General features: G+C 44.3%; 5 protein-coding genes across 6 annotated transcripts; 2 read left to right on the top strand and 3 right to left on the bottom strand.

Annotated features, from left to right (window-relative positions):
* Positions 1-19: 19 nt before the first annotated feature.
* LOC122623942 (sushi, von Willebrand factor type A, EGF and pentraxin domain-containing protein 1) lies at positions 20-11055 on the bottom strand. Its single transcript, XM_043803340.1, has 15 exons — positions 10946-11055; positions 9037-9513; positions 5341-5603; positions 4195-4669; positions 3979-4131; positions 3775-3924; positions 3505-3681; positions 3039-3334; positions 2569-2977; positions 2304-2483; positions 2104-2230; positions 1919-2031; positions 1490-1843; positions 891-1415; positions 20-757 (listed from the first exon to the last, which is right to left on the bottom strand). The coding sequence occupies exons 2-15, from the start codon at positions 9191-9193 to the stop codon at positions 624-626; spliced, it is 3513 nt and encodes a 1170-aa protein (XP_043659275.1). The 5' UTR covers positions 9194-9513; positions 10946-11055; the 3' UTR covers positions 20-623.
* A 3301-nt stretch (positions 11056-14356) lies between these two features.
* LOC122623824 lies at positions 14357-17159 on the top strand. The gene is made up of 6 exons (XM_043803170.1): positions 14357-14574; positions 15408-15954; positions 16020-16146; positions 16249-16400; positions 16468-16796; positions 16855-17159. The coding sequence occupies exons 2-6, from the start codon at positions 15511-15513 to the stop codon at positions 17006-17008; spliced, it is 1206 nt and encodes a 401-aa protein (XP_043659105.1). The 5' UTR covers positions 14357-14574; positions 15408-15510; the 3' UTR covers positions 17009-17159.
* A 167-nt stretch (positions 17160-17326) lies between these two features.
* Positions 17327-19488, bottom strand: LOC122623823 (glutathione hydrolase 1 proenzyme). Its single transcript, XM_043803169.1, has 4 exons — positions 19321-19488; positions 18284-19269; positions 17906-18099; positions 17327-17834 (listed from the first exon to the last, which is right to left on the bottom strand). Exons 1-4 carry the CDS (start codon positions 19412-19414, stop codon positions 17327-17329), a joined length of 1782 nt encoding a protein of 593 aa, XP_043659104.1. The 5' UTR covers positions 19415-19488.
* A 2279-nt stretch (positions 19489-21767) lies between these two features.
* Positions 21768-24552, top strand: LOC122623198 (regucalcin). 2 transcript variants are annotated; one of them, XM_043802207.1, is made up of 3 exons: positions 21768-21873; positions 23491-24209; positions 24271-24552. In XM_043802207.1, exons 2-3 carry the CDS (start codon positions 23491-23493, stop codon positions 24461-24463), a joined length of 912 nt encoding a protein of 303 aa, XP_043658142.1. In that variant the 5' UTR covers positions 21768-21873; the 3' UTR covers positions 24464-24552. The 2 variants fall into 2 exon arrangements, with proteins under 2 accessions (XP_043658142.1, XP_043658141.1); XM_043802206.1 differs by lacking the exon at positions 21768-21873 and adding an exon at positions 22791-22909.
* LOC122623201 lies at positions 21893-22831 on the bottom strand. The gene is made up of 3 exons (XM_043802209.1): positions 22708-22831; positions 22565-22652; positions 21893-22485 (listed from the first exon to the last, which is right to left on the bottom strand). Exons 1-3 carry the CDS (start codon positions 22811-22813, stop codon positions 22374-22376), a joined length of 306 nt encoding a protein of 101 aa, XP_043658144.1. The 5' UTR covers positions 22814-22831; the 3' UTR covers positions 21893-22373.
* Positions 24553-24636: the final 84 nt, after the last annotated feature.

Raw genomic sequence — 24636 nt, 5'->3', positions numbered from 1 at the left:
ATAAATTAGTCAACCACAATCGTTTAATTGTACGTAAAATTAACGCTTTTTACATTACACACATTGGCGAGTTCTTACACATTGCATAACAAAAAAATTGTTTCACTCCTCTCACTACGATAGTTAAAATAATTTAACATTTTTTAACACAAACAAAAAAATACGAGTATGAATATGGAGCGAATATCTTTCGGCTCGTGACCCAAAATTCCTACGCGACGAGTCACGATTTCAGTACATGGACTGCATAGTAGGTACATCGATTTGGACATGTTAAATACATATGTATAATATTTAAAATAATTATAATAATAATTATAATAATAATAATAATAGATTATGCGGTATATGAATAGACCTAAATCATACGAAGGGGCTACAGTGTACATGTGGGGTGTACATAGGGTGAGCATGTTTTAGATTTAGGCGAACTACGAGTAACTCAAGACCTCCCTTAAACAATTAATATGTACAGTTATTAACACACAAAACTAACGTTAAACGTTCGTCAATTAATTCTGCCATCCGGTGCCTCCTTCGGGATGATATCGATATCAACACAAAGATACAGATCTCCATCTCCATCTGTATCTCTATCTCTATCTCCTTCTGTATCTCCATGTCTATCTCACGGATATGCCATTGATGGTGATGACATTACTGGCCACCGGTTCCGGTTCGTAGACCTCATCGTTGGTGCGCATCTCGTAGGGAGCGTCGTAGAATTGCTCGTTTGGTATTTGATCGTAAATGTTTTCTGTAAAGAAATGATATTGATGTAATTATACTACTTTTTGTTGAATATTACATAGGCTGAAAGCCATCATAGTTGACCCTTTAAGGAAATCAAGTAAGATCCCTATATTCTTTATATTTCGCATGCCACTTACCCGAACGATTGTTGTTCAGTCTTTCGCCATTGCTGTTTGCGTCCGGATTGCCGCCGCCATTGTTCCGTCCGCCGGCTCCGCCGTGGAACGTGTTGAACGTCGCCGACGGATTGTTGTCCATGTGCATCCGGTTGTTCGCCTCCAGCGTGGAGTACGACATAACGGCGGCATTGCGCTCGTCCTTCGTCTCCGCCGCCTGCACATTCTCCGTGTTCTTCACGGGTCTCGCCTTATTGCGATAGAGGAATATCAAGCCGAAGATCACCAGCAGGGCGACGATCACGGTGGCCCCAATGCCCACGCCCGTGCCCAGCTCCGAGGTCTCCTGACCCTCCGCCGTGGCCAGTTCGCAACGCGGCTGCTTGCCGCTCCACGCCCCATCCTCGGTGCACTTGCGCAGGTACTGACCAATCCGGTTGTAGTTCGGTATGCAGTGGTACTCCGCCGAGCCGCCGTACAACGTGGAATCGTTGACCACAATCACCCGGCCATTCTCGATGGCCAGCGGACGACCGCAGTCGACGGCTGGAAATGAGATTTGATATGTGGGTATGAAGACATTTAGATATTGATGGACGTGAGAGATGTGAGTGACTTACGTCTGCAGGTGGGACTCTTTCCCGTCCATTTGCCGTTCTTCTGGCACACGCGCGTCTCATTCCCCATCATGATCCTGCCCTTGGCGCACTTGAAGGTGGCCACGGCACCCACCGCCCGTGGACCCGCCTCCACAATTAGATTGTCACTGATGTTGGGTGTGTCGCAGACCACCTCCACGCATTCGGGCGCCTCGTGGCTCCAGTTGCCGTGCTCCGTGCACAGGCGACGGGATACGCCGTTCAGCTTGAAGTTCACATTGCACTCGTAGAGGACAGCGGCGCCGTAGTAAGTGACATTTGTGGCCAGGACCACCTTGCCATTGCCAATGCTCTCCGGCGCACCGCACTCCACATCTGCAATGGATTGTATATCAAGTATATATAAATTATCAAGTAAATAGCATAAACTGAAGTCCATGTAGTACTTACACACACATTCCGGAATGCTGCCGCTCCACTGTCCGCTGTCCGTGCAGGTGGCCAGTGCCTCACCCACCATCTTGTAGCCCCGTTCGCAGCGGTACTTGGCCAGAGCTCCAATCCTACAGAGGAAAGATGAAAGATGATGAAATGGAATTAGAAGGGCTACCACCAAGCTGGGTTCTATCAATTACTTGTAGGTCTGAGCTGTGTTCTGCGCCGACTCGGAGGTGCGGATAAGTGTTCTGCCATACATGCGATCATTCCCGGTGACGGAGAGCAGACTATGCGCCGCCAGTTTCGGTTCCGGACAGCGGATCTCTGTGGAAGGTGGAGGACCGCGACCGTGAGCAAACTGCATCAATGAGGGGTATCTATGTATTGGTATACTCACCCTCGCACTTGGGCGACGCATCGCTCCAGACGGCGGATTCGAGGCACGTGCGCTTGAGGACGCCACTCAGCTTGTGGGATTGGGAGCAACTGAAGACCACCTCGGAACCCACATAGGTGGTATTCGTCGCGTACTTGTGGCTGCCATAGGGAATGGGCAGGATTGTGCCGCAGTCGATGTCTGTAGCGGAGTAAAGTATTATATGCAATAAATAAGAAAGTTCTTCCGTAAATCCATCTCCATAATTCCCATTCACTTGACTTACATTCGCAGTAGGGCGCATCGGCACTCCATTCCCCGGTGTCCAGGCACTCGAGCACCGGTGTGCCGTGCATGATGTGACCGGGATCGCAGTTGTACTGGATCTTCGAGTGTACATTGTAGTCGTAGCCGATGACGAAGGAACCAGACGGCACCGGTGGCGTCTCGCAGGTGACCAGCTCGCAGACGGGCGCCTCGCCGGACCACTTGCCATCCCGGGTGCAATACAACTCGGACTGCCCATCCAGCCAGTGATCCTCGTCGCACTCGTACTTGACCACCGAGTTGACGGTGGTGGTGCCGTTCAGCAGGATGGCAATGCCACGATTTGGTCGCGCCGGTGCACCGCAATCCACGAATCTGCACGAGGGCGTCTTGCTGGACCACTCGCCACCCAATCCGCACGAGATGATCTATTGGAAGTAGTTAATTGATAATAGTTGGTGTCCAAAAGTGGATGTTTCCAACACCTACCGCCTCGCCAACTAGCACATAGCCCGGCTCACAGACATACGTGGCCGTGGAACCGGCCCTCTTGTCATTGAAGCGCACATTGCCGCCGGCAATGGGCTGCGGATCCGGACACCAGTCCACCAGGCACTCCGGCTGCTTGCCGCTCCATCCGTCCACGGCGCACGTGCGATTCTCATTGCCGATCAGCGTGTAGTTCTCGTGGCAACTGTACGTGGCCACCACGCCGAAGCTCGTCCGCTCCTCGGACATGTGAATGGAGCCAAACTTCAGCTCCGGCAGACTGCCGCAGTCCACATCTGCGGAAGATGAATAATTCTTACTTTAATGTTGATTGGATTTAATTACATTTCGTAGGCGACCCCATTTGCCATAATATTCCAGCATAATTGAGCATTGTGCGGTAATGGTTGACTACAAGTTTGCTCTGCTTTAGCAGCAGTGGAAGAAGTTGCACAATATCGCTTACATTTGCAGTTCGGCGAGGAGCCACTCCAAGTGCCATCGAGTCGGCACTCCCGTTCCGTCTGACCGAGCAGCGAGTGGCCCTTGGGACAGGTGTACTGGATCTTCTCGCCCAGTGTGAACTTTTTGCCCATGACAGTGGTGTTTTGCTGGGCATCCGGCGAGCCGCACGACAATGGAGCTGCCGGAAGAAGGCAAAGAGACAAACAGAGACAAACAGAGACGAGTTGATGAAACACCGATGACACTGACTAATCGCATGGGCAAGACCTACAGTGCTGGCAGATGAAGTGCAGATAGTCCAGATTGCAGCCCACATCGTTCCACAGCCAATTGCGACCGCCATCGAGGACCACGCAGTTCTGTTCGCCGTTGTAGTTATTCGGTTGGTCCTTGCCCCAGGTTGGCTTCTGCACCACATCGCCTGAAAGTGTAAGTAATTGTAAGTAATAGTAGTAGTAGTAATAGCCCGCCTTACCGTTCACCCATTTCCAGGTGCGCGATGTGATGCCCGGCTCCTTTTGGGCGCCAATCCACACGAGCTGCGGCTTCAGTTCGCTCTTCCGGCGCTCCAGCTCGGACAAGATGTACGAACTGGTGGCGCCACGAAAGTCGTGTACCAAGTCGCCACCTATCATTATGGAGGAATTCATTAATGCCACACCATGGGCATAGCGTAGATGGCCAAACTCACCAGTCTGCTTGCAAATGGATTGCGCCTTGTCGAAGCTTTCTCCTTTTGTGATATGAAAGTCGTAGCAGGTTTTCGAGAATGTCGTTACCACGGTCTCCACACCGATCTTCGGACTCAGACATCGGTCCACGGAGAACTCGTCGTTGGTGAACGTCTCCACCTCGCACAGACTGAGGCTGCCCTCCACGCCCACCAGCTGAATGGCCACATACTGACCGACCAGCGGACGCGCACAGGTGAATGTCTTCACCACGCCCTCGTCGAGGGTGCCCGGATACCAGGCGCACAGCGGGTTACGCTGCAGATCCGCACTGCTGTTGCCCACCCGGATCTCCAGATCCTGCAGTGGCTGGTGGCCGCAGCAGCCGCGCGTCGTTATCCGCACCACGTGCACCGCCTGCGGGGTGAGGAGGTCGACGCGCCACCACGGCGATGGCTCCTTCTGCGTCTCGGAGCACTCCTGGCCGTCGGGATTCTGGGCAGGAGGTAAGAGGAAAGCACGTTATTTCATACCAAACTCAAGATAAACACTTTCCACTTGGCCCACATGGCGGATGAGTAATATTTCTAGTTAGTTGCATATACATATGTATATTCTATGAAGTAACCAGTGTCAGTCTCATTATCAATTTGAATAGCTTTCTTGAAATTTTATTTTGATAAATTGATGTTGATATTGTATAAAAATGAAAATAAACTTGTTTTAAATCACATTTTTAAGATACAAATTCATCATTATGTTTTGGCCAGGCCTGACAGTGATAATTGTTATTGTTTTTAGCCCGCGGCCAGTTTTGTTTCTAAAATGGCACATAAAAAAGCAAACTGCACAACTAGCAAACTGAATGTATAATTTCCATGCGATTAATGCAAAACTAAATTTGACACCTGAACACCTTGAACTTTGGCTTTTCGTATGAAAAAGCATCGAATGGAACTGACAATAACATGACGAGCAGCACAAACAAATTGTTGTTAATAATAGTTTACACTTCGAATTAATAACTAAAAAATGCAGTAAATCAATCAAATAAGGTTGAGCATCAACACCAAATATAGGCTTATATATATGATACACATATTTACTCTGCAGTTTATCCCCCTGTATTTCAGATGGTTTCGGCCCAAAGGACGTGGCCAACTCACCTTATTGCCCGGCTTGCCATCGTTCGCATAGCTGGCAGGACCGCTCCGTGTGTAGGAGCTCTGGTTGACCGGCTTGCGGTACGCCACGTTCACCCCGCAGAAGGGCAGCTCCCGCTCCCAGCCCGTCCGCCGGTCACACTTGACCGCCGATGGCCCGAAGAGCTCGTAGCCAGCGTCGCACTCGTAGTGCGCCTCCGCGATCTGCGAGTCAACGGTGATGGTTCGCACCTTGGCATTCAGCGGCACCGCCGGCGGACCGCAGACTGAAAAAAATAAAGGTAATAAACAGCAGACATCAGATACTGATACTTATTTGTATGATATATCTATATATATAAGACAAAAGCCTTAAATCTCGTATATGTACAACACTCGCCGCTTGACGCAAGCGAGTTTTTTATGTCAAGAAACTGGCTCAATTAAATGTAGCCAGAAAGCGCTTTTTAATGGCCTCAGATTCGCCACAGTTTTTTATTCATTTGGAAAGTGCTAATTGCTGTGCATTTCATATTTATCGGGGAAAATTCGTATGATTTGAATGGGTGTTCAGAATTGGGTATTTTCGTATTTACGTATTTATTTAAGGGATAGAAATCCACAATTAGTTATTTTGATCATGTAAAATTTATGCATGAGCCTTGCGTTTTAGTAAACTTTCTGTCTGAAGAAATGCAACATATATCGACTAGCGATTAAGCAAGAATATTTTCTATAAAAGCGAAATTCAAATATATATAATAAACATAAAAAATAGAGGTGTGCAAAAATGTATCCGTAGCACCAAGAGCCACAAAAAGTAAACCAGTTAAGTCGACTCAGTTGGGAGTTTGCTAAACGATTCCTTATATAGTAGGACGCCAAAAGTCGTGTCTCTTTGTGTTTTTTTACTTTGCGTGGGTATTTTCTACTTTTTCGTAGCTCTCAGCCTCTCGGCTTTGTTTCACCATCTGAATCCCGTGACCCATTCAAGTAAATTGTAGTTTTATAAACGAACACTTTGGGCCAAGAACTTGTGAAAAGTATTTTTCCTATTCCCATGATAAATATGCAAAAGCCCACAAAATTCCAATGCTCCCACAATTGTTTCTTGCCCACTAAATTAGCAAAAAAAACAACACAAAAAGACTACATAGTTATGTTGTGCATATACATATAGATACATATATATATATTTCTTTGGGCCTGAGTAATTTCATTAAGAATGAAGCGGCAATTAGGGGACAATGTGGAAAAGAGCGCGAAACGGTTTTGCAAACATGTTTTTGGCCAAGTTAAAGGGCAAGTTGGCCAAGCTGTTTTGTCTTGTTTCCAAGGGGAACGCCGCTTTTGCGAGGCAAACAAAATGGTTACGAAATGCAAAGTGCGGTTTGAGTGGCCCAGTTACCACTTTTCTGTATTTCTCGACTGTTTTGCGAACCTAATCTCCCAAAGAGATGCCCAGACCCCGTGAATTCAACAGCATTTATGTGCATTTCAATGATCCACCCACTTGCAGGCTCATATTTTGGCCAAAATAACACCCAAGTACACTCGTAACCTGACTAAATCGAATTGAAAATAGTAGATCTTCGACTTTTATTTCGCATACGTAGGCAGGCTTCTTAGAGCGAAATTGGCCGGAGACTAAGCCGTCAATTTGTTATTTCTTTTGCGACTGCAGCTGTTGATGCCAGTCAGTCTTGAATTTTCGCAAAGGTAGAAGGAAAAAAATGGTAATGGTAACAGCTGCGCTCGCTGAACTCGATGATGTTATTTTTTCCCAACCGCCAAAGAGCCGTTATTGTTATGAGTTTTTGAATCGCATTCATCCGGTTTTACTGGTGTCAATGATCTTCCTACACACTCCCAACCATCCCCCCATCCATCCATCCATCCATCCATCCACCTTCCTCCGAATGAAAGGGCGTGGATCGGGCAACCGAAAAGGAGGAAACCAGGTTTTTGACAATTTTTTCATGGCAGAACCCTGGGAGGATGCCTGAAAGTTTTATAGACATGCTACAGTGGGATAAATGTGTTCAAACTGGGGAAAAATAACAAGCAGAAACTGTAAAAGTTAAGGTTTTCATACTAAACCGCATTTACCTATGATTAGTTCTGATAGGCAATGAATAGTTACACTTTAATTATTTATATTTTAGCTGAAAAAGTCCTGAACACTTCCACTGTGCGTTGGTCCGAAAGTTGCGTACTTAACCATATTTGTTGGTCTGCGATTCATAGCTGACCTTCAGAAAAACTCTAGTCAAGGGGCAATACGCGTTCAAAGACCTCAACGAGAAATTGTTTCGAAATCAGGCAATAAATTATCCTTAGGCAAACAAAAAAAAGGTATATAATTTAAGACTTTTTTGCGCAAAAACGGTGAGCGATTGTAAGCCATTTGAAATGACTGAAAATGACTCCTTGGGCAGCAAACTGCTTTTTTGTCGATATTTGGTTATTGTGCCGGTATTAGAAAGGTGCCCCATATTGCCGATGTGACAACATCGCGGTTGGCGATGGTAATCAAACGCAAATCGCCAAGGGAAATCGGTATTTAGCTCACGTAGGTGGGCGCAATACCTAAATATATACGAGCATGTGGTTGGATGACTGGATGGATACCTGTAACTGTTGTCTAGTTAATTTACAAACGGTGAAATGTACCAACGCAATCACGTATTGCACGACGTGAACTTGTGAAACTTTTGAAACAAGAATGTCACAAGCAAAGTGGCTTCAAGTGGCTTCCTCCAAGCCAAGTTAAAGGCTCAACTCAAACACATTGTCGCAGAAGTCGTTCAACCACTAAGTCTTTCAGTCTTTCTGTCTTTCAGTCTTTCTGTCTTTCTGTCTTTCAGTCTTCCAGCCTTTCAGAGTTTGAGTCTTTAAGTCTCTGTGTCTTTGAGTGTTTTTCAGTCTTTCGAGGCACTGCGTCTCTGAAACTTTCACTGCTTCACTCCAGCTGGCTGTCCAGTTCTTCTTGCCCCTCCCTCCACTTGACCCAAAAGAGTTAGCCCCATTTACTTGCCGCCGAGGCAAACAAACAACCAGCAACAGCAACAGACACAGAAACAGAAACAGAAGAAACAGGCCATAAGGCAATTTATGTCTTACAGTAATTTGGATGTCTCTTCCCAAACTCTAATTGAAATCACCCCATCAACTGCAAGATCATTATTATGGATTTCGTATAGAAATACTACTTGACTTGAAATGTGGCCAGAACTATTTGGCTATTCAGAATTTGTTCACTTATTCCAATGTTACTGATATCAAGAAAAGGCAGTAAAATGTTTTACGACTTGTACTTCGATGCCACCTTCTTTATGAATTTATAGGGAATTACTGTGAAGATTGATTACTATAGAACTTTGCTACTCAGTTTGCAAGATAATGATGCTGAACATTATGGCACCATTTCCAGCTATTTAAAACTCAGATTTCTGTAATTTTCCCCAAAACAAACTAATAAATTACTTGGCTGAGTCTGGCCAATTTATTATCAAGTTGAAGCTGCATCTGTTGCTTTCCCATGGGCACAAAGAATGACTTGAGCAAACGACTTGAGAAATTCTCACCGCGCTGACCCCATTTAGAGGTGATAATTGGAAAATGGAGTGCATGTGTGGCTATACTATATATTACGAGTGTACCCGTATTTAGATTGGGGTCAATACGAGTACCACTGGATGGGTGGATGGATGTACTTACTTTGGCCATTTCCAACTGCGCACAGTGCCAACAGCAGCAGCATAATGAGGGCCATTGCATTTGGAGGTGTCATGGCTCTTTTTGTGGCCCGTTGTAATGTGGATATGGATGTGGCCACGGCTATATATCCGTGCAACAGTATGTTGCAGCAAAACATTGTATCTGCTGGTGGCAAGTGGCAAGTGGCAAGTGGCAGGTGTGTTAATTATGCCCGGGATGCTGCAAAAGTCGCTGCTGAAGTTGAAGTTGAAACTGAAGCTGTAGCTGAAACTGAAGCTGAAGCTGATGATTATAATGCCCGATGCCGTTGGCTGCCGATTAGCATTAGCTTTGGCTATATAGCATTAGCTTTGTTGTTTTATTTGTTGCTGTTGTTGTTGTTGTTGCGGCATCAGCAGCGATTAATTTATGCACACACTTGTCGATTAGTCATATATATGTATATATCTCGTGTTTTTTTTTTTTTGGTCGTAGTTGCTGTAAGATTTACACATAAACATAACACATAGATGGCGTGAGCGATCGTGATGCGTTCATTAAGGTTTCACTTTGCATTCACACTGAATTTCCACTGGCTAATTATGATGTTTTATGTATATTATGTGCATACTGGGTACTGGATATTGTGGATACTGCATTAAAAAAAAAACCCAGGCGCATTGTAATAATCGTGATAATCACATCGTATTCGTTGTCGGCCGTTGACTTCATCACCCTCACCTGTCCAATTCAACCGCTTTCCTAAGTTCCCATACCTTGCAAGCCATATATATACATGCATATATGTATGACTAGATAATAAGATATATACATATATCTACAGTCTGTCTGGCTGTCTGAGCGAGTCAGTTCCATTCGATTGCTTCGATTGAAAAAGTAAAAGTAAACTTTAAATGGCTTCCCTTTTTGGGGGCTGCCGGCTATGCCATGGGTATTCGAAAGAATACCAGCGACCAGCTACAGACATTCGATGAAATATATATGTATGTAAAGTATAGTATGGTATAGTATGGCATAGTATAGTATGGATAAAAGAGAAACAAATGAAATCGCCCGAGGGCGAGTGTGGTGTTTTGGTATTGCTTTCAAGGTTGCAACGACTACTACAATGCTACTCTGAAGCACACAGAACCCATTGGGGACTTGGTTTCACTTTGCCCGGGGATATGGATCTGAAAACTTGAAACTGGGTACCATCCGGTACAACTTTCGTCTGAGAGCCAAGCGACTATCTTGTATACATATATATTTATATCTTTCACTAATTATCGGCTACTGTGGATAGCCTCTGGTGGAGAATTAGGAAAGTTTCGGCTTGGGCACTCTAATTCGATTTTGGTTGGTGCTAATTTGAAGCGTGTGTGAAAGTACACGGTTTTCGGCTTGATGGAGAACTAGAAATATTGGGGCACACACACACACAACCACACATTATCACAATCACAATCACAACAGTCGATCAAAAACATTCCCGATTTTATTTGCATATGGAGTATGCATGTATGTATGTATGTACCATACGTACGTATAAATCGTGAACTGCTAACATTCATATCTGAGCATGATTCAATATGACCGGATTTAGCCGTGTTTTTTTCATTTTTTTCCATTTTATTCTGTCTGCTCTGGGTGGGAGCTGTAAGACAAGCAAACTCACTGAATCTCTGACCAGTTCACACACAAAACAAAAAAAATAAATAAAAGAAACACTATGAAAACCACTAAAACAAAAATATATACAAAACAGTAACCACACACAGGAAAAAAACAAAATAAGGGAAATAAAGTTGGAAAGAAAAAGGCGAAAAGAGCGCGGCTTGGTTTCTGCGGCTGAATTGGATTGCCGAGGAAAAATGGGAAAAATTAATGGCTACCTATGAACGTGAACTTATTTCTCGTTTTGGGCGACCTGGCTGCATTTGCACGAGTTAACGCTGCTGCTGCTGTTGCTGCTGCTGCTGCAACGGCGAAACAAAAAACCGCCGCTTTCCGATGCGAAACTCCCAGCACGTCTGCTCGGAATGAAAGTTGGCTTATAACTGGTTTTAGTGTCCCACCAAAGTTCGCAACGAACCGCACTCCATGCTGTATCTTGCCACTCTGTACCAAGCCGAGCCCATCCGAACCGAGCCGAACCCCTCACGAACCGGACCGAACACCGAACCGAACGAACACGACACGACACGACACGACACGATGCGATCCGATGCGATATGATATGATATGAACTGCGCTGCGCGAGGTACTGCGCATGTGCAGCGACGACGCGCCAATGGAACCAACGCACCATGGAGCAAAAGCGAGCACTTTTCCATTTGCGAGTATGACTTATTTTCCTTAAGGTCCTATTTAAATGTTGAATTTTCCACAATACGATATTCCCCATGTCTCCAAAGTTATAGAGCTTTTAACCATTTGTTACGCTGACCAGAAATGGAAATATGGCCCATTGTGCAGCGTCACCAACAAGAGTTTCATTGGTAGGTGGTTGGTTGTTTGCTTGGCTGACCGATCGTCTCTTACACTTGACAAACAGCCAATTTTCTAGATTTTCCACGACCATTTCACATTTTCAGCGAAAGTATGCAGCTGGAGAACTTGGGAATCGTTGAGGTTCTCCCACACTTTTCTTATCACTGCGATCCGAAAGCGACCTTTACTAGACCTTTATTAGAGCTACTCAACCGGTTCTGTGTCGAAAGTTTTTTAATTGCTTGTATCTAGATATCTTAATATATATTCTTTTACATAAAATACCTCAAATATTTCTTTGTTTGTGTAATTATGTGCTATTACGAGTGCTAACACTGCTCAGAATCTTGTTAAAAGGCACTACAAACTACATACTACATACATATATATTAGTTTTGGATGTGACAGCTTAGCAGCTTTTCTAGCAGTGTAGTAGCCTTATTTACCGCTCGACGAATGGCGGACGGTAGTTCGGTGGGTTTTCGCTGGTCGCTGGCTGTCTGTCTATGGTCTTTGGTCTTTGCATTGTGGCGTTGTTGGCGACGCAACGCGAAACACAATATGCGCAATCGCAGAGCTTTACACAATTCGAGAGTCGAGAGTCGATCCAAGCGTTCCACACTGCCACTGCCACCACTGCCCTCTGCGGAAGTTTATCCGATCCATCAAGGAAAACGCGGTGGCTAATTATTACCATATAGCCACATTACCAGATGCTCACCGCACCTTTCTTCAGGGATATATATCACATATGTATCTGATGGCTTGGCTTGGAACATTGTGTTCTTTTAAAAGAACACTCAATACTCATGTACAATATATATTTTTAGAAAGTCCGTATTTGGATAGATTGATATACATGTATGCCGCCAAAATGGCTCAGCTATAAAAATTTGTGTAAATTTCGCAATTAGCGGGGGCGCAAAGGCGCGTGACCAAAATCAGAAACAGTCTTTCTTTTAGCATCAACAAGAGTTTACTAATTAATCTTGTCTCCCTTTTTGATCATAAAAATTGGTTGCTTTAAATGAATTGCTCAGATACTGCTTATGATGCTAGCTTCTTAGCTCTAAAACTACATAAATGTTTAGTTTAAACAGAATTTAAATTTCTATTAAGAAAACTATCATCAACTTTAAATGCAAACGAGGGTATTCAAACGTCGGATTCCTCGTTTTCTGCACCTTGCTGACCAGTTGGTTCCCAGCGAAGTAACCCAAGCCGAGTACAAGTTAATGAAAGAAGTAGGACTTAAAACCCGTACTAAAACTGGATCACAATAGTAGCCGTGTTCTGTTTAATACCAATAATTGGCACTGCCGAACGTTCTAAGTCGCAAACTGTGGCAAATTGTGCAAGTAAATTGCTGATGAACGGACTTTCGGATTTTATTTCTATAGCTGTCCTAATTCCAGGTTCAATATACCGCAATGACAAGTGTTATTTTGGCAACTAAATGTCAGCCACTCCACAGACAGCCAATAAAAATCAATAAACCAAACGGGAGATTATGGTTCAACTAGCGGAAAAGGGAAGTCAAAATGGGGCTTTTCTCAGCTTTTGATGGGAAGCGGGATTTTAAAAAACATATTTGTACATTTGTCATCGTAACATATTTCATTCTCAATCCATCATTGCGCATGATTAACAATTTGTGATTCCGCAACATTTCGCAAAGGTGCATTGGTCCGTTGACCAGGCTTTGTCGTCATCATTATCATCATCATCTTCATCGTGAAAACAGTCCCCCTTTTTTCCCAGCTGACGTCAGTTTATGGTCTTTTGAGCCAGCATTGCAATGCTTCAGTTGGCAAATATTATTTAACATTTTTACCTATGTATGATATAACTAGATTAACTGCTAAATGCAAAGACAACTGCAGAGCAATTCAACGGTCTTGAAATCGAGGGCTAACAAAAGAGTGGCCAGCAATAGCAAAACTACTGCCCATTTTAAACCCAACGTCTTGGCTTAGTCGTCTTGCCAACTTGAACACGAGCTTTTTATTACTGAACCATCTAAAGTAATAAAAAGCTTAGTATAGATAAGCTTGCGAATATCGGTTAAGATACTATATGCAAATCCAGTTAAATGGCGAGTTTATAGTGTGACGTGAAATTAATCTACAAGATACATTTGCAACTAAGAAAGAAAGCTCAAAATACTATGATCAATTTGACTCATATGTTTTACATAGTAAATTTCTAAGCGACTAAATAGAAATAGAAATTAATAGAACTAATAGAAATTAAGATAGTTGCAATGCCTTGAGATCTTGAACATTATCCACAAACTTAAATACTATAAGATTATGTTCCTGTAAACTAACAAGGCTGTTTCTTTACTTTTATGATATAAATACTTATATTAGAATAAATATATAGCTTCAAAAGGATTCAGATTCTTATCAATGCAAATGATAATACAAAAAATTTTAAAAAACAATTTAACGATCATTTTAAGACATTTTTTGAGCGTTATAAATTAACATTAGACCGCTACTTTTTCACACACTGCAAGTGGGCAATAGTTTTAACCTTGGCTAAAATGCCTTCCACTTCCAAGACGCCACTTTTCCCGACTCTCTCGCGATCTCAGCTTGGGTTTTACAACTTCTCCGCGCGCGAGAGGGTGCGAGAGAGAGTGGGAGAGAGTGAGGCAGAGTAAGGGAGAGTGAGAGCGAGGTGGTGGGATGTATATGTACCTGTGTTCAGGTATTCGAGGTGTAGCCATAGGTGTACACACACACACGCATACAGGTATAGATCTGAGAGCAAGCATAAGTGGAAATGGCTCGCTTTAAAGCGCTCGATGAGAATTATTTTTAGTTTGTTTTCGCCTCTTGGTGCGTACAGTTGCACTCACGATCCGTCCAATCCGTTTAGATTTTTATTTTTCATTACTTTTTTAGTTCAGTTTCAGTTCGATTTTGTTTTGATTTCAATTCGTTTCGTTTCGGTTAAGTTTTATTTTCTTTTTTTGCTTCATTTTCTGAACGCTGCTTTCCCCGCCTTCGCTGTTCTCCATCGCAACGATTCCGAATCGGACTTTCGTTTTTTCAGTTGGTACGACAAGTTTGCTCTTTAAAAAGTTGTAAAGTTTTTTAGCTTGACGATCAGAAATGTTTTTTGTTTATTTCGGTGCGTGTGTGTGCGTCCCTAAATAGATTGAAAGTAGTGGAGTTTTTCAATTAGAGGTTTATATATTGATTGTACAGCGGCAGAAATAAATTGGTATTTCACATGAAACGAGCGCCTGTTCAGCGATCCGTAACTGTAGAACCCCCAGAAATTTGTAGAGTTGCAACAACCTGGCCAAGTAACCAGCAAATACCAATATCGTCTCGTTCTCTGGAATTTGTGAATAACAACTATCTTTAACTGCTCCCTCTCACTCTCTTTCTCTGTCCGTCGCGCTCGCACTGTCTCCATCTCCCTCTAGCATCATCAATGGATGCCAACGACCCATTTAAAAACCGGAAAAAAATCTATGAAACCGGAAAAAATGACTAATCTTGAATATAGGTTTCCGCACCGGTGCTTTGAATCAATACCCTTTTCCCTTGAACTAGAAATTTGGTTTTTTTGCTTTTAACATATAATTTATATTAAGAAAATATCTGTGTGCTTTCGATAAGATTGCAGTTTCAAAACATAAACATTAAGAAAGTAATATTTGCCTGCAAAATTAGTAGCATTAAAAAAGTAATATTTGCCTGCAACATTAGTAGCATTAAGAAAGTAATATTTGCCTGCAAAATTAGTAGCATATCCAAAGGCGTGGGAATTTTGATTAGAAAGCACAAACTTTAAATCTGTAATCAAGTACTTTAGAACTTACATTACATTTAGGAATAGTTTTGTACATACAGTTCATTAAAAAAACATTACAATTGCAGCGAATGCAGCCGAGAGTACTATGCTCGTAGCACCTGAAGCGCTGCTCTCGCCTGGTTTCATCCTAGTTCCGGAATGTCCACTTAGCCAGGCGATTGGGGAGTCATGCCAGTGCAACCAGTCCGTCCCGTGAGCACCTACGACAACTTGGGCGCCTCCCAGTCAAGGCAGCTGGCGTCCGGCATGGCTGCCGAACCGGAACCGGAAGTGGAAATGGAGCTCAATGGCAGCCACACCAGCCACACCAGCCACAGCATAGCCGCTGTAAAGGCGGCTCTAAACGATGCCAAGTCCAAGTTCTTCGGGATCAACAACTATGAGTCACCCGCGGCCAATAGGAGCGCACCACTGGCGATTGTCAAGCCGGAGCCAAAGTATCAAAATGTACCGCAGCGGGATGAGCTGCCGGCAGTGGCTGCTGCCGATCCTCCAACGCAACCAGCACAGCTGCCGGCTCCAGCTGGCGATCATGGTAGGGCACTGCGCTATGCGACCACCTACGAGCAGATTCCCCTCAGCGACTTGGAGCCACCGCCGCAGGCGTCGCAGGTGAGTGACTTAATCTTCAGTAATCGAAAAGACCACTAAATCCATCGCTACTCTTACTGGCACAGGCCGTCTACATGAGCACCACAGTGCCGCAAAACATGAAAGGCATGAAGATCGCCGGACGACATACGCCAACTCGCAACAGCCTGAGGCACAGCCGCATGATCGTTGTCAATCACAAAAACCACGACAGTAAGTTCTCCACATGTCTAGCAAAGCTGCATGGAGTGTGGGTGTCACGCAGTCATCTATCAATTGGAATGTATTCAATAATATACTTTGTTCTACCTACAGGTCTCCAGGCCACCAGGAATCTGAATATATCCCGCCAGCTTCTAGTTATGCAACTAGCTGTGGGCCTCTTTATTGTGGGTCTTGCCGCCTGGATACTAATCCTAGCCCCAAATGCATCCATATTGATCAATCCGTATCTGAGCGGACTGTCGGTAAGATAATAAGATGGATACACATATAGATGGATGGTATAATTCAATGAACTTACCTCTTCCTCAGCTGCTTTTGGCCAGCATTGCGGGTCTCATACTGCTGCGAAGGGATCACAAGATCACGGACCACAGGCCGCCCAACAGTTGCTACAAGGTCCTGCTGGCCGAGTCGTACGTGTTCACTGGCCTGGCTCTGATCTTCTGCTGCTTGGCCCTCGTCTGTGCGGCGATTGAGTTCGCGGAGCTCATCTCATCCGCTGATGGCGAATGCGGACCAACATCGAGCTCGCTGCTGAGCTATCACAATTGCACCTGCTTTCCGGCAGGTGAGGCGGTGTCCAACTCCTCCTCCGAGGCACCAATGGCATTCACTGCTGGCCAGGAGGAGCTTTCACAGTAAGTCTAGAAATGCAGCATACTCAAGCATCTGTATGGAGAATATTCTATCTTTTAGAAACGATGGTTGTGCCGAGCTGCGGATCGAATGGAAGTATCTGCTCGCCTTCTCGATGGCGCTCAACACTCTGGGCATAGTTGCAACATTCTTATACATAACGCTATTTATTTGTTGCCACCGCAAGAGAGAACACTTTTACACGTCTGTATGAGGAGGTTTACACCTAGGCTATTACCTTAATTATACGATACATACTACTTAAATTATTTTAGTAACTGATACAAATTACAAATAAATTATTTTTATCTCTAAGTACCATTAAAGTAACACAAAGTTTTAACAAATACTGAATGTTTTTTCGTTCGTGCGATTGCGTATATATAATCAAATGAAAAATAATTGGCTAAATCATATATATTTGAGCAATAAACGTGTTTGAATGAGTTTCTGTTGGAAAACATAATGTTAATACTTTATGTAATACTATAATATTGATACCATTCTTGGTTTAATTTGAGAATCAGACTCTCTAAAATCCACTAACCCCACCTGGCTTCCGGAAATCAGAGTTCACCCAGATGGTATCGTTTTCTTGAGCGATGCCACAGATGACGGATCCGCGGTTCTCATATCGTTCGCATCGATGTCCTCTATCCTCCAAGCTCTCCACATAGCTCTGCAGTAGTCCATACTCGTAGAGCAGGACGTTGGGCAGCATTTGGTGATGGATGCGACTGGCATCGATGGCGGCCTTGATGCTTGCTTCCTGCCAAAGGATGCGCACGAGAAGGGGAACGAGGGCGGTGATTATTTTGGTACCGCCAGCGGCACCCACAACCAGGCGAACTTTGCCAGTGGCGCGTTCGGTGACAATCACTGGACTCATGGAGGACATGGGACGGGCGGCCGGAGCTACACCATTCGTGCCAGCCACGAAGGGCAGATCGAAGTAGTTCTTCAGCTGCTCAATGGAGAAATCCGACATGGCGTTGTTGAAGATTACACCTGTACGTCTGCCAGTTCGTCCACTGCCGAAACTGCAAAATGAAAAGGACTTCGTTTTTATACACATTCATATGTATGTAAGAGATTCGCAATATATAATTACTAGAAATTGATAGAGCTGGTCACTGAAACAGCATCGTTTTCATGGAGCACGGAAGTGTGCGCAGTGCCGTGCTCATCTCGTATTTGAATGCCAGGAGAAGCTCCATAGAACTCTGGGCTGTTAAAGGTCTGTGTGTGGTTAATTTGCCTGGCCACGGATTTGGCCCATTCAAAACTGGTCAAATTCGCCAAAAGCTGTGAGGGAAATGAAGTTATATAATGGGGATATTAGTTTATTTCAATACAGATTGAAATCTATTCACTTTGGTATACTATACTTCCTTTATACATTTTACAAAGGGATTTCCTTTTATACATTTTACAAAGGGATTTGAAAAGTACACGGATTCGAAAGAGATGGAAATGGAAGTGGGCTCACCTCCTCGCTGGCCGATGCGTCCAGTTGCCATCGCTTGACGAATCCAAACTTCATCGCCTCGACCATCAAATGGATCTGCCGTGGGCTCATAGTTCCGGCTCTTGAGAATTCCGCGCGAAACTCCTTCAGTATGTTCATTATGAAGCCGATAACGTGACCACTTCCCGGCGGAGGAGTCAAATGGAGATCATGTTCATCCAGGGGCATCACAATGGACCTACTCAACTTGGCATGGGCTTGGTTGAGGTCTTCCTTAGTTATGGCACTGCCCGCGTCCTTTAAGTCGGCCAGCAGATCATCGGCGATGGATCCCCTGTAGAAGCTGAGTGGTCCCTCTCTGGCCAACCGATCATAGGTGGTGCACAATTGAGCCGAGGGGCGGATGAGATGGCCCAATGGCCAGAAGCGCCCGGTACTGGGATCGATGAACATACGGCGCAGGCCGGGATCGGCCCTGATCATGTCCTGGTTGAGTATGAGCGCATCGTACTGGTGCTTATACAATCGGTAGCCACGACGACACAGTTCCAAAGTGGGCAACACCAAATCCTGCCACTTCAGCCGCCCGAATCTCTGATGGGCCACCGCATATCCGGCTAATTCAGCTGGCACGGCAATGGACCATCCGGATCTCTTGAAATCCTGCTCATCGCGAAACGACGAGAAGTTCTCCGCCCGCAGGGCCAACGGCGCCATTTCCCTGGCCAGGATGCTGTAGGATTTGCTCTCCTTGGCAACGTAAACGTTCATCACCATGCCGCCGCCGATGCCCATGCTCTGCATCCCAATGAGTCCGTTGCAAATCAGGGCCGCCAGGGCGGCATCCACTGCACTTCCTCCGTTGGCCAGGACCTTTCTGGCCAACTGGCTGCACACATCGCTGTCGGAACAAACGGCCGCCCGCGAGAATTCGTGGAGCGGCGAGTTGGAGGGCGGCAGTGGATCCTCCGGATTTGGCGGTCTCCTGGACGCCTTTCTTGTGCCAGCTAAAATCGAAATTGTGGTGTAATTGTGGACAAGAAGCTCCTTTAACTCACCATTTCCTTCCGGATTTCGGCGGTAGAGATAGGCTGCCACCAGGATGACAATCACCACAGATATCAAGCTATTCAATCCTATCCTAATGTACATCGCTAGCACCTAGGTTTCCATGGTTTTCAACCCCGTTGCCGCACCATCGAAGGTCAACTGGAAATGTCCATATCCTTTTCATTTCAAAACCCAGCTGTTTTCTGCTGTCTTCTAGGGGTGAAACTGCCGTCGATAGGTCAAAGTAATCGAAGTGTCCCGAAGAAATGGAAATGGAGATGAAAACTCGTCCGCTTTACGTTCCCTATAGCAAGCGTAAATTAATTTGTTCGATGAATTTCGCGCGTTTCAATTTGAAATGTTAAAATCTTGTTATCGAATTCCAGCCAATGCGCGTTGCCAGATAGTTGGCAACTCCAAACAGTGCATTAGGTGGCAGCCCTGCAAGGCGCCAGCTGACCCCATAGATCGTTTTTGTTGTTGTATCTTTTATCTTTTCCTTTTACAGTTTTGTTTTGTAATTATTTTGGTTAATTTAACTGCATTTAATTGCGTCTTGCTAATTGCTTATCTTTGGTAAGTAACCACAGGTTGCAAGGTGATGCACAGACGCTGCAAATCTGTCTAATTTGCACAATTATTATAACCTTGACATAGAAACGGGGGGCAATAACATCATTGATGAAAACAAAAACAAAAAACCGGTCCATCAAGCGTTTTTCGCCTTTTCCTTTTGCATTGTCACTCTCTTTTGAATGTAACGGTATTTCGGCAACAATATGTTGTTATTCTTAAATCTGTACGTAAATAAATCTGAACATATGTATATATATCATAAATTGTAATGATTGCGCTGTAAAGTTTAACAGGTCTTAACCTAACCAAAACCGCAGCAAAGTCGCGCCAAAACATATACGGGTGTATTTGGGTTTGGTGCGATTTGGACGCGACTTTGTCGCGATTTTGTTTGATTTCGGTTTTGGCGCGGTTTGCGCGCGGCTTGTGTGCGTTTTTGATTGGAAATTGAAAGTGAAAATAAATAACAGGAAACAAATAAATATAAATTATTATACTAGCTAAATAAGCTATATCACGTTTGGAGAAAATACCCATTTGAACCTATATTTATACCTATAGCAAGCAAAAGCGGTAATTAGTTTTTAACAGATGTTTTTAAATTACAAACAAAATGAATATTCAAGTGCAAAGCGTTTGGATTCCTGTGTTTACTCCATTGTTACGATTTATTGCGTTGACCTTAGCGAATTTAGTTGGTAAAAGGTTGTGCTTTCCTTATCAATAATGGCCATAAATCTTACAGCAATTAATTAAATAGCAATTCAAATTCAGAGTACCGATGAAAATAGAAAATACCAGTCAGGGGGCAAACTTGTGTGCCAACCGTCTGCCGATAAGCACTCCATCATGGACCTCAAGATTCGCATTTCTATTTGGATTTGGATTCCGTCCAGTCATGATTCCCAAACCCAAGAACCCAATCCCATAGACTGGGTGCAAAGGGCGGCGAAAGATGCGCCATAAATAACCGGTGGAGGTCATGTGGGCAGCTGATACCATGGAGCACCAGATCCCGAACCATGTACTATATACCATATATGTACGTACTATAGATCCATCCTTTGGCACAGTGGCTCGGATGCGATTTATCGCCAAGCGCTGCAACTTATCACTTATCACTCGTCCAGCGGAAGCATAGAAATGCGCTTGAGAAATGAGAAATATTAAGCTGAAGTTTTATGTGCAAAAATTTAAGCTTAAAATTACTTTTATCGCCGCTCGCCCACTCCTGTGCATTGTGCTTGTAGAAATTGCCATTATTTCTTAACCCTACAACTTTTACTATATCTACCCAAATGGATTTCTTGTTTTAGCAATATTTAGTTGGAAAATTCATGCATATTACCTATTTACTAAGATACTAAGATACTTAGATACTTTTATGCATATTACCTATTTACTAAGATTCTTTTATGCATATTACCTATTTACTAAGATACTTAGATACTTAATGCATTCAGAGACAGTTAAATTATTCTGATAGGCATTTTCAACATTTTGGCTTCTGTTTCTGCTGTTTGTTTCAAACTTTTGTAACTTTGAGGTGCGTAAACTGGAAAATTCCTCGTTAGGGTTTTCGAAACTGTGATGCTGCACTTTCGCCATCTGTTTTGCAATATATTTTTGCAATTTGCCATCGGGTTAATTTTCCCATTGCCCCTTTGCCCATTGCCCGTTGCCGGCTTCTGTTGCTCTGTTATCAGGCCGGGCTATCCAGCCCTCCAATTGTTCGCTTATCAGTGGGTGGTGGAGGAGGAGGAGGAGGTGAAGGTGACGGAGCAGGAGAATCTAGAGGGTGAGGAGGTTTTTGGCGAGATTGTGTGTCACGCCCGTGCCGGCTGGGGTATAAAAGATTTGGGGCGGATCGGATGGAATTCAGTTTGAACGCGCTACTCAACGCAGCGGTGTCCAAGGATTCTCGATTCCCGATTCTCAATTCTCGATTCCCCATCTCTCATCTCGAGCAAATCACTTTCTCCAAGGTAGGTGCTCCCCTGGCAGTGGTCCCCTATTTTTTTTGAAGTGTGTTAAAGTGATGCGAAAAGAAGGTTCTCGGTGCTCTCTCAGCTTACATTGTATATTCCAACGAGAAAGTCGAAATAACATCGAAATTAAATGGAAATTTATTTGGTAAAATTACCAAACAAATACAGTTCTAATTTCTGATCCTTTGGTAAATAATAATCATTTGATGCTATAAAAAGTTGTAAAGGAAGTTTTGCAACAAGCAACTTCAACACGGATTAAGTACTCAATTACTTTGTTATGCTGGACATCTGAGAAGGCACATGTGAATTTCGCATTTTCGGGTGCATTTGCCCCACTGTGCCGTGCCATTTACATGTGTCCCGATAACAGAAGTCCCTGCCACTGAGCATCTCTTTAAGGTCTCCACTTGACCAATTCAATAACAGCGGCCGAATGACAACAAAAGTCAATTAAAAATCTAAAGCTAAATGCCAGGCGCAATCAAAGTTAAAAGTTAATCGCGCGCCACTGTGTTGTTGTTGTTGCTTTTGCTGAGTGAGTAAGTGAAGGGCATGACGTCACAAGAGCGCAGCTGCAACGCACAGTGGAGCAACTGGGCAATACAACTGGCGAAAAATGTCAGATTTACATATATGAAAAATGTGTGTAAATTGTGTACTTCCATTGGAGCACTTTATAAATTACCTAAACTTATAAAACCTGAAATATGGCAAATATAAGGAGCTGAGAAATGCAAAGAGAGAAAATAAGAACTCCACTGTGCAACGTCGGCCTGTGGAAAAATTGAACTTAAAAACATGGAAATGGAAGTAAATAAATAATCTTACATTGTGTTCCGCTTGCGATGATGACGATAATGACGAGATAATGACGATGATGACGCCGCTTCTCAGCCAGTAAATCGAAGCCCTGGTCTGAAGGTAATAAAAGCATCTCGGGCGACGGGTTTGGGCTCAGTTTGGATTCGGAGACCCAGAGAGCAAGATGCTGCTGATTCCAGTGGTCACAGTGTGCCTTTTCGGCCTAACGGTACTGCATCTATACGTAGGACGAACTAAAAAGTCGAAAGAAAAAAAGTGCTGCGAAAATCAAGTTTTTGGAATTCTAGAAAATATCACTGTTTCAGTTTCGTTCGAAATTATTTTTTTTAGTTATTTCTTACGTTACTCGTATAGAAATGATCCTGTTTTTTCGTTACTATCATAATATTAATTGTTAAAATCGTTTTTGGAGAGTAATTTCCTGATTTTATCGTACAGGCTAATTTTAATTGTTGCTACTGGCTAATTGTTTAATCCAATTTAAGTGTGCTGACTTAGCGATCCTATCCTCCAGTCGAAAATTAAGTCTAATTCGAATGGGAATGGACATATAATAACCATAAAGTGCTATAATGCATTCCAAAATTCGATTTGTGTCATGGAAATCCATATAATCCATACGTAAATCCATATAATCCATATTTAAATCCATATAATCCATATGTAAATCCATATAATCCATATGTTAATCCATATAATCCATATGTTAATCCATATTATCCATATTTAAATCCATATAATCAATTTGGTTCACTAATCAAGATTCCATGCTCCCAATTTCGCCAACAGATGTCGTACAAGATTGAGCCACTGCCCGATTCCTTCGCCGGCCTGGGCGAGGGTCCCCACTGGGATGTGGCCAGGCAGAGCCTGTACTACGTGGACCTGGAGGCCGGCAGCCTGCTCCGCTACGACTATGGCCAGAACAAGGTCTACAAGACGAAGATCGAGGGCGAAACTTTGGCCGGATTCGTGCTGCCGGTGGAGGGACGTCCGCAGGAGTTCGCCGTCGGCTGTGGACGCCGCGTGGTGATCGTCAACTGGGACGGTGTCTCGACCAGCGCCAAGGTGGTGCGCACGCTGTTCGAGGTGCAGCCGCTGATGGAGAAGAATCGGCTGAACGATGCCAAGGTGGATCCACGTGGTCGCTTCTTTGGCGGCACCATGCGCTACATTGGCGATGAGTTCGAGTTCCGTCATGGTGAGCTGTACCGCTGGGAGGCCGGTGGCCAGGTGTCGGTGATCAAGGGCGATGTGGGCATCTCCAATGGGCTGGCGTGGGACGAGAAGGCCAAGAAGTTCTACTACATCGACACCACCGACTATGAGGTGAAGTCCTACGACTACGATTTCGAGACCGGTGTGGCCAGCAATCCCAAGGTCATATTCAACCTGCGCAAGAACAGTCCCAAGGATCATCTGCTGCCCGATGGCCTGACCATCGATACCGAGGGCAATCTGTATGTGGCCACCTTCAATGGCGCCACCATCTACAAGATTAATCCCAAGTAAGTTCTCTATTCGAGATTCCAACCGCAGACGAGATTTAAATGTCAAACTCTATTGCAGCACTGGCAAGATCCTGCTGGAGATCAAGTTCCCCACCAAACAGATCACCTCCGCCGCCTTCGGTGGCCCCAACTTGGACATCCTGTACGTGACCACCGCCGCCAAGTTCGATCAGCCTGCTCCAGCTGGCACCACCTACAAGGTGACCGGACTGAATGCCACTGGCTATCCCGGCGTCAACCTGAAGGTCTAGGAGCTGCAATCTCTATCCTTAGCCCCAGTATAATGTACCAATCGAATCCAAGTGCAATTATATGTATGTTATGCTCTTTAACGTTTTAACTCGCGCCTTTCATTGTTTCGTATGCACGGAGAAATTCATACATCTAGTGGTCTTTCAATACGAGTCAAAGGATCCTCTTCATT

The sequence above is a fragment of the Drosophila teissieri genome, chromosome X, assembly GCF_016746235.2.
Source record: "Drosophila teissieri strain GT53w chromosome X, Prin_Dtei_1.1, whole genome shotgun sequence".
NCBI classification, from domain to species: Eukaryota; Metazoa; Arthropoda; class Insecta; order Diptera; family Drosophilidae; genus Drosophila; species Drosophila teissieri.
Note: the sequence above shows the minus strand (reverse complement) of the source record. Positions and strands in the feature narration are given on the sequence as shown.

What these genes read in the sequence shown, in the direction of transcription:
- LOC122623198 (XM_043802206.1), top strand. Translation starts at nt 22,865, where the DNA reads ATGCTGCTGATTCCAGTGGTCACAGTGTGCCTTTTCGGCCTAACG. An exon ending in TGTGCCTTTTCGGCCTAACG is followed by an intron (nt 22,910 to 23,490) that starts GTACTGCATCTA and finishes TTTCGCCAACAG; the next exon opens with ATGTCGTACAAGATTGAGCC. An exon ending in ATCTACAAGATTAATCCCAA is followed by an intron (nt 24,210 to 24,270) that starts GTAAGTTCTCTA and finishes ACTCTATTGCAG; the next exon opens with CACTGGCAAGATCCTGCTGG.
- LOC122623824 (XM_043803170.1), top strand. Translation starts at nt 15,511, where the DNA reads ATGCCAGTGCAACCAGTCCGTCCCGTGAGCACCTACGACAACTTGGGC. An exon ending in CAATCACAAAAACCACGACA is followed by an intron (nt 16,147 to 16,248) that starts GTAAGTTCTCCA and finishes TTCTACCTACAG; the next exon opens with GTCTCCAGGCCACCAGGAAT. An exon ending in GGCCAGGAGGAGCTTTCACA is followed by an intron (nt 16,797 to 16,854) that starts GTAAGTCTAGAA and finishes TCTATCTTTTAG; the next exon opens with AAACGATGGTTGTGCCGAGC.
- LOC122623823 (XM_043803169.1), bottom strand. Translation starts at nt 19,414, where the DNA reads ATGTACATTAGGATAGGATTGAATAGCTTGATATCTGTGGTGATTGTC. An exon ending in ACGCATCGGCCAGCGAGGAG is followed by an intron (nt 18,100 to 18,283) that starts GTGAGCCCACTT and finishes TTTCCCTCACAG; the next exon opens with CTTTTGGCGAATTTGACCAG. An exon ending in ACCAGCTCTATCAATTTCTA is followed by an intron (nt 17,835 to 17,905) that starts GTAATTATATAT and finishes TTCATTTTGCAG; the next exon opens with TTTCGGCAGTGGACGAACTG.
- LOC122623942 (XM_043803340.1), bottom strand. Translation starts at nt 9,193, where the DNA reads ATGTTTTGCTGCAACATACTGTTGCACGGATATATAGCCGTGGCCACA. An exon ending in GCACTTCATCTGCCAGCACT is followed by an intron (nt 3,682 to 3,774) that starts GTAGGTCTTGCC and finishes TTCTTCCGGCAG; the next exon opens with CTCCATTGTCGTGCGGCTCG. An exon ending in TGCGTCGCCCAAGTGCGAGG is followed by an intron (nt 2,231 to 2,303) that starts GTGAGTATACCA and finishes CACCTTCCACAG; the next exon opens with AGATCCGCTGTCCGGAACCG.
- LOC122623201 (XM_043802209.1), bottom strand. Translation starts at nt 22,813, where the DNA reads ATGCTTTTATTACCTTCAGACCAGGGCTTCGATTTACTGGCTGAGAAG. An exon ending in CATCGCAAGCGGAACACAAT is followed by an intron (nt 22,653 to 22,707) that starts GTAAGATTATTT and finishes ATTTTTCCACAG; the next exon opens with GCCGACGTTGCACAGTGGAG. An exon ending in TTCAGGTTTTATAAGTTTAG is followed by an intron (nt 22,486 to 22,564) that starts GTAATTTATAAA and finishes ATTTTTCGCCAG; the next exon opens with TTGTATTGCCCAGTTGCTCC.